This window comes from Rutilus rutilus (genome assembly GCF_951802725.1).
Source record: "Rutilus rutilus genome assembly, chromosome: 6".
Taxonomy (NCBI): domain Eukaryota; kingdom Metazoa; phylum Chordata; class Actinopteri; order Cypriniformes; family Leuciscidae; genus Rutilus; species Rutilus rutilus.
Genome location: NC_140214.1, coordinates 1011172 through 1019167, shown reverse-complemented (window position 1 = coordinate 1019167; position 7996 = coordinate 1011172). Strand labels below are relative to the sequence as shown.

At 35.3% G+C, this 7996-nt stretch overlaps 1 protein-coding gene across 1 annotated transcript; it reads left to right on the top strand.

Moving 5' to 3' along the window:
• The first annotated feature begins 2591 nt into the window (after nt 1-2591).
• Nucleotides 2592-7399, top strand: LOC311292457 (uncharacterized protein). The gene is made up of 2 exons (XM_084412137.1): nt 2592-3906; nt 4547-7399. The coding sequence occupies exons 1-2, from the start codon at nt 3259-3261 to the stop codon at nt 4829-4831; spliced, it is 933 nt and encodes a 310-aa protein (XP_084268263.1). The 5' UTR covers nt 2592-3258; the 3' UTR covers nt 4832-7399.
• Nucleotides 7400-7996: the final 597 nt, after the last annotated feature.

The window sequence follows — 7996 nt, the reverse complement described above, 5'->3', positions numbered from 1 at the left end:
GACACCTGATGTTAACAAGCAGAATCACTGAAGGAGAAAACCGTAATTTTAAGTCACCATTATGGTGATCAGTGTTTGCTTTAGTTGGGCTCTTGACCTTAAATCATTGGCTTTAGATTTTGTTTGGCTGCTGTACCTGAGTTACAACAGCCAGATGAACAACGAGAAAAGGTGATCTGATGGTGTTGGTTGTGTTTTAACATAATCATTATTTCACAATCATTTGACCTGAATCTCTGAACTCATATAGAGCCCAAATTCTGAGTTAGGTTTACTTTATTAATTATAGCAGCTCTGTCCTTGTACAGCATAATATTTTTAGACTTTTCAATGAAATCCATATGATCAAATCAATAAAAAAAAAAGTTTTTATGTAGGCACAGATTGCGTATGAATCTCAGCAATGGTGACACACAGATCACCTCTGATCATAAGCTCATTATTTATTCATGCAGCAATGTATGATGGGAGCCATGAATGAGTTTTGATTGGTGGCACCCAGAATGCACTGCAACATGCTTTATAATTGTCACCATTGTTGAGATTCACAGGCTGATTATTGATGTCTAAATGTGATATATGATATATGTGTGTCTAAAAACTAAATCAAAACAAACCAAAAAATATTTTTTGTATATGAGACATGTTTAAGAAATCTTTGGATTACATTGTAAAAGTTCAAAATATTATGCTGTGCAAGAACAGTGCTGCTATAATTAATAAAGTAAACCTAAAAAATTGGTAAATTAGGTTCCCAAGTAAATTGGGCTCTACTGTATATGAGTTCAGAGATTCAGGTCAAATGATTGTGAAATAATGATTATGTTAAAACACAACCAACACCATCAGATCGCCTTTTCTCGTTGTTCATCTGGCTGTTATAACTCAGGTACAGCAGCCAAACAAAATCTAAAGTCAATGATTTAAGGGTCAAGAGCCCAACTAAAGTAAACACTGATCAGCATAATGGTGACTTAAAATTACGGTTTTCTCCTTCAGTGATTCTGCTTGTTAACACCAGGTGTCTTCAATGTTGGCAATAAAAAAAATGTTTGTTTAAAAAGAATTGTTGTAAAATTTTACTCATTTTAAATGGTTACCTTTTAAGGAATTAATTTGATTAATTATTACTCGATTCTAATTTGTTAAATTTAATTAATAATATTGCTTGTAATCTGTTGCCACAATTTTATTGATTAGATATAGCGTATTCATTTTTACAGTTTCCCTGATCATTATAGCGTCGTGTGTTAGCCTGGATAGGTTTCTCTCTCTCGGTCACCTCTGGTTCATTCATCATCTTGTTCCTGTTTCACTTTACAGTGATTTATGTCTTTTAAACATACTTCAGCCTGTTCACACACACACACACACACACACACACACACACACACACACACACACACACACACACACACACACACACACACACACACACACACACACACACACACACACACACACACACACACACACACACACACACACACACACGATATCTAGTTGAGATCGAGATTAATGTGTTTAGGGCTGAATTCTACTATAAGCATCTCTATCGGTCCAGATGATGAACACACACGTGAACCAGGAATGACAGGGATTTCTCTCCAGATGGAAGTGTGTTAGAAAGATCAACCGGAGAAAACTGCACAATAATGATGTCTCGTCTTCCAGCACAAATATCTAAAATATCAAGATACAACAAAATTACTGTATGAAGACTTAATAAATAAATAAATAAAGTGAGTTTGTGCTTAAAACAAGAACGAATGCCGATGGAGTCAGAAATAAAACTAATCTTATTTTCGCTTGGAATTAAGATTATTTTCCTGACTCTCTTTGTCTCTGGTCTGGACATAATGAGTCTGATGTGATGTATAAAGTTAGACGTCTCTGTACCGTCTGGATCACTGATGAGATTATGATGGAAAATATGATGTCCTGTTGGCTTAACTGTACTGTAATCACAAGGCTGTACGTCGATATATATAGACATATATGAGTTTCTCATGCCAGTCTTATTTTAGGACCATTGATGTTCTATTCGTTTTTGTGTAAATTCTGAATTAAATTGTATTTATTTTGTTTTCAGTTTAAGTTTAGTTTAAGTTTTAGTATTTTTTGTGTGTGTTTTAGTCATTTATTATTTTATATGCCTATACAGTATTTGTATTCATTAGTTTTAGTTTATTTAGTTTTAGTTATTTTGTACTTGCTGAAATAAAATAAGCTAATGTTTTTTATATATTTTATTTTATGTTATTTTAAGTAACAACATTTTTTTTATTTTAGTTTTAGTCAACAATAGTAACATGCACATTTGCTAATGGAAGTGTATTTTTTTTTTTTTTTTTTTTTTAAATATGTCTATATAATATTTATTCATTTTTATTTATTCATTTTATTTTAGTTATTTTAAACTATTTAAGCTATTTATTTTAGTTTATGTCTAGGTATTAATGTCGCTTTACTTAGTTATTTTAGTACTTCAACCTAAACTTAATGAAAAGGAGAAATGTTGCATTGGCAACTAGCTGAAAAAATATTTATTTAAGAATATTTTCTTTTCTTTTTTTTAATGTTTTGTATTTCAAGTAAAAAAAAGGTATTTTATTTTAGTTTTAGTTACCAGTAATAACCCTGTCATGCACATATGCTAATGGAGGTGTATTATTATTATTATTATTTTTTTTTTTTAAATGTCTATATAATATTTTTTAAATGTTTATTAATTAGTTTGCGTTGGCAATTTTTTATTTTTTTTATTAAATTATGTTTTAATTTAATTTAATTTAATTTAATTTAATTTAATTTAATTTAATTTAATTTTAATGATTTTTTATAAATTTTATTTTAATGTTTTGTATTTCAAGTAACAAACATGTATTTTATGTATTTTATTTGAGTTTTATTTAACACTAATAACCCTGGCACGCAGGTCAGTGTGTATAAATACGCATGAGTGTATTTAGAAAAGGGTTTAATGACTTTGCAGTGATTCCACTGCTTATCTGCATTAAAGGGCTTCAGTTCAGCTGTAGTGACAATAACAGCTGCTCGTGCAAACGTCACTCTGAACGCTCTTCACATTTACACTCATCTCTAACCGGCCCGGGCACAGATTCAGACCTCCAAACGGGACCTAAAATGAACAAACAAGAGCGTTTCAGCAGCAGCATGATTGACATGATTGGTCGGGGTTAAACTTTGAGAACGTACTGAACGTGCAAATCAGATTATCAGACATCGATCAGAAAGATGTTTCTCTTGAGGCAAAACATCTCGAAGCAACAGCATACGAGCAGCGAAGTCGCACCAAGAACCGCCGCACGAAAGTGCAACTCCGAGGACTCAAAGAGGCCGTTGCGTCGGAAGACGAGTTGCGTTGAAAATTTATCCTCTGTTGATCGGATTCGCAAACATGCAATCAGACACTTGGGCTACAGCACGCTCAGCCTGGCCATGCGAGGTCTGGAGGAGATGCCCGAGGAACTGTGGGAACTCCAGGAGCTCCAGAAGCTCAATCTCTCCTTAAACGCTCTGTCGCTTGTGCCATCAGGCCTCGGGAATCTGGAGAACCTGGTGGTTCTCAATCTGTGGGGGAACGAACTCGTGGAGCTCCCGCCTGAGATCGGACGGCTCGGGAATCTACGAGTGCTTTTCGCGCACAGGAACCAGTTAAACGAGGTTCCAGAGGAGCTCGGAGACTGCTCCAACCTCGAGGTCTTGAGTTTGGCCAATAACCAGATCAGCACGCTTCCCAATAGTCTGTCCAACATGCGTAAACTCGCCAAGCTCAACCTCAGCCACAACCGGATCCAGCTCATCCCGGCCTGCGTCTACAGCATGAAGAGCCTCGTGTTCTTACATCTGGCCAACAACCGACTGGAGAACCTCGCAGATAAGGTTGCTGAGAGCTTGATTAACACCTTCGTGTTGATTATTGTAATGCCTTCACTTTCTTACTCAGTATTTTTGTCTTGTTTCCAGTCCAAATGTCTAAAAATTCTTAAATCAAGATGCATTTACTAAAGTAGTAAAATGCCATGTCGGAAACAAGATTATTTTTCTCACCCCATTGGCAGATCATTTTAAGCAAAAACTCACTTCATTTAGACCCCCTTCATTTTAACTTACAAGACTTTACTTGGGTTGGCACCTCAATACTTGACAGAACGTTTAATTCCATATACTCCAACGCGTGACCTTCGTTCATCTGAAGCTGGTCTTTTAATCGTTCCTTTAACTCGCTCACGATTGATGGGAAATAGGGCTTTTTCTGCAATAGCTCCAAAACGATGGAAATCTTTACCAATCGAGAGATAAGACAAGCAAAATCTCTTAATCTTACCTTAAAACTCATTTTTTTAGGGTAGCTTTTAATCAAATTATTTTATATGGTGTATTTCGTTGCTTTAATTTAAATGTTATATTGTGGATTATTTTATATGGTGTATTTTTGTTGTTTTATTTGTTTCTGTAAAGCACTACAGTTAAAGGCACTATAGAAAATAAAGGTTATTATTATTATTATTATTATTATAAGATCCAGGAGCTGGTGAACCTCAAGATCCTGATCGTGGAGCAGAACTCGCTCCACACGCTTCCCAGGACGCTGTGCCGTCTGACGGGCCTGGAGCTCCTGAACGTGGACTTCAACGATCTGCAGAGCGTTCCTGATGAGATGTACATGCTGAGACGCCTGGAGAAGCTCGCTTGCCATCCTCTGGATAAAGGCCTGCATATAATCCACAACCCACTGCTGAAGCCCATCAAAGAGGTTCTGCAAGGAGGTCTGAAAGGCCTTTATAGCTACCTCAAACCTGCATGAAGATAAATGGTGACATTGAGGGATTACTAGGGTATGTTTGGCAAAAAACAAAATACTTTTTCTGTAGTGATTTTCTTCCTTAGTTTTTCAGTGCAAATATTTAAACATGCTTAATTTAAAGGGAAAACAAGATTATTTTTATTGGCAGATTGGTACCATTAAAGAGGTTTTTTACGAGGTGGCGAATTTGAACGAATTTGTACGAATTTGTACGAATTCATACGACCTCACTTTTTTTTCACCTAAATTTTTGCTAAAGCGTACATCATTTACGAGTTGCCCAATTCATATGAATTAGTACGAATGACCTACACTTGACCTTGCCCTTAAACCTAACCATCACGTGGGTTTAGACAAATCGTACGAATTAGCCACCTTTTACTCACTCATATGAATTGGTCGTGAGATAGCGTTGGATTATTTTTATTGGCAGATATTGGTACCATTGAGGAGGTTCTGCAAGGAGGTCTGAAAGGCCTTTATAGCTACCTCAAACAGGCATGAAGATAAATGGTAAAATTGGGGGATTAGGTTATGGTTTGCAAAAAATATATACTTTTTCAGTTTTTATTGATTTTCGTCCTCAGTTTTTCAGTGGAAATATCTGAACATGCTTAATTTAAAGGGAAAATAAGATTATTTCTATTGACAGATATTGGTACCATTGAGGAGGTTCTGCAAGGAGGTCTGAAAGGCCTTTATAGCTACCTCAAACATGCATGAAGATAAATGGTGAATCTGTTAGTTGAAGCGTCGCACACTGTAAGTACACTGTACAAAAGTAAGAATTACTGGGGTATTTTTTGCAAGAAAATACTTTTTCAGTCTTTCTATAGTGATTTTCTGCAGTTTTTCATTTCAAAGATCTAAACATTCTTAAATCAAGATGCATTTACTGGAGAAGCAAAATGAGTAAAATTAAGTGACTATTTGCTTAAAACAAGAAAAGATATCAGTAAAATAAGCTTAATTTCAATGGAAAACAAGATTATTTTTATTGGCAGATGTTGATGCTCAGGCACCTATTGTATTCATCAGTGTTCTTCATCTTCCACTTTGGAGTCTAGAGAAGCCCATAGAGCCGTGAAATTTGGCACACTGATAGATGACAGTCTGACCATTAAACGCACCAATTTTGGAGTCTCTAACTCAATCTCTCTAGCGCCACCATCTGTTCAAAGCTGCATTCACGTTTATGCTAAGAACTTTGAACCATAAGGGCTAGTAACACAGTTCTTTCCCCTTCTGATTTTTTTTGCCTCAGGATGATTCAATTAAATCATATGACGTAATTTTCTGTCATGAAAATTTTCTTTTTCTTTGTTTTGTCGACACAAAAACCTGAAATTCAAGTTAATTGGCGAACCGTTTTTGAAAAACTTGTTAACGAATTCTATGAAGAGCATGCCATAGTGGACGTGAGGCCATATCTCTGAAACACTTAACCGTATTCAGACCAAACTTGGTGTGTGTTTTGATAACCATGACCTGAGGGTACCTGCATAGTTTCAGCACAGTGCCTCCAAGTGGGCAGGAGATATGAAAAAAATCTATTTTTGCTTCTGAACAAAACTGGTCTCTTTAGATTCAGTGCAGAATACCGAGTCAAACGATACCCATATTCGCCATTTTGGGCGTCAGCCATTTTTAATCGTAAAACATGGCTGACGTAAAATGCTATATTGATAAAATGCAGCGTAAAATGCTATATTATATGAACGCATTGGCGTATCGTTAACTAAACTCTGTCATCGGCACCATGCCCTGAATATACTCAAAAAGTTTCGAGACAGTGCCACCTTGTGGTCGAAACATAAAATGAAATCTCAAATAATGCAAATAGATTTTGATTAATTTGGCCTATTGTAATGAAACTGGTCTTAATAGATTATTTGGGTCATGCCGAGAAGACAGATACCAATAAACCACTTCCAGTGCCAGACCACTTCAATTTGGTGTCGGCGCCACCTATTGGTCAAACGTAATAAGCAGTTATGTCACATTACTTTACTCTTTACTCATTTTGTAGTTGGACTTTTGTGTGTGTGTGTGTGTGTGTGTGTGTGTGTGGAAAAAATCCCTTATTTTGAGACATTTTTCATAAAATAACTAAATATCTTCATTCATTTTGATTCTCTTGATGTAAGAATGTTGAGAAATTTGTGCTGGAAAACAAGACAGAAACACCGAGTAGGAAACTTATTTGTTTAGCAGTTTCTTTATTATATGTGAAATTTAGTAACAATTTCTGAGTGAAAATTGTTACAAAGTAAATCCTACAGCAATCTTTTTTTCAGTGCACTGGAAAAAAATATTTTTTTTGAAGTTGTCATAAAAACTAAAAGATTATTGAAGTACGTTTTACAAGAAAATACTATTTCAGTTTTTCTACTTCAAAATTCCATGTTTAATTCAATGTGTTACTTGCCGTTTCTTTGTAATTGTTTTTTGTGTGAAAATTGTTTCAAAATAAATCCTACACCAATTTTTTTGTCAGTGATGTCATATTATACGTGTGTTTTCATTGTTGTTGAAAATGACATTAAAAAAATACTTTTAAATTTACTGTACAAAAGTTGATTTTTTTATTATTCATGCAAATGTCACTTATTGTTTTACTGTTTGAAATAATAATAATAATGACGCAGAGACATATTAATGGTGTCAAATTGGGTCAGAAAAATAACCTTGTTTTGCCTTTGAATTAAAATGGTTTTTCTGACTCCATTGGCAGATATTTGTTCTTGTTTTAAACACAAACTCACTTCATTTTCATACATTTTTAACTTAATATCTTCAGTCATGTTGCTGCTTCTCCAGTAAATGTATCTTGAATTAAGAATGTTTAGATATTTGTGCTGGAGAACGAGACAGAAACACTGAGGAAGAGCATCATTGCTGTGAGACGAGACAATCGTAATTAGTTTTTATTGCGCTCTTGATTGAAGCTCATGATAAAGTCTCAGTCTGTCGTTCTCAGTCATCAGCGCTATTCCTGACGTCTGTAAGCTTTCAGTCTTAGTCACTGTGTTTCTAACCTTGCCTGTCACACACACACACACACACACACACACACACACACACACACACACACACACACACACACACACACACACACACACACACACACACACACACACACACACACACTAATATAAGTTAGGG

Bases quoted from the DNA above. Each gene is read 5' to 3' on its own strand.
- LOC311292457 (XM_084412137.1), top strand. From the start codon at position 3,259: ATGTTTCTCTTGAGGCAAAACATCTCGAAGCAACAGCATACGAGCAGC. The intron at 3,907-4,546 runs GTTGCTGAGAGC...TATTATTATAAG, and splicing joins TGGAGAACCTCGCAGATAAG to ATCCAGGAGCTGGTGAACCT.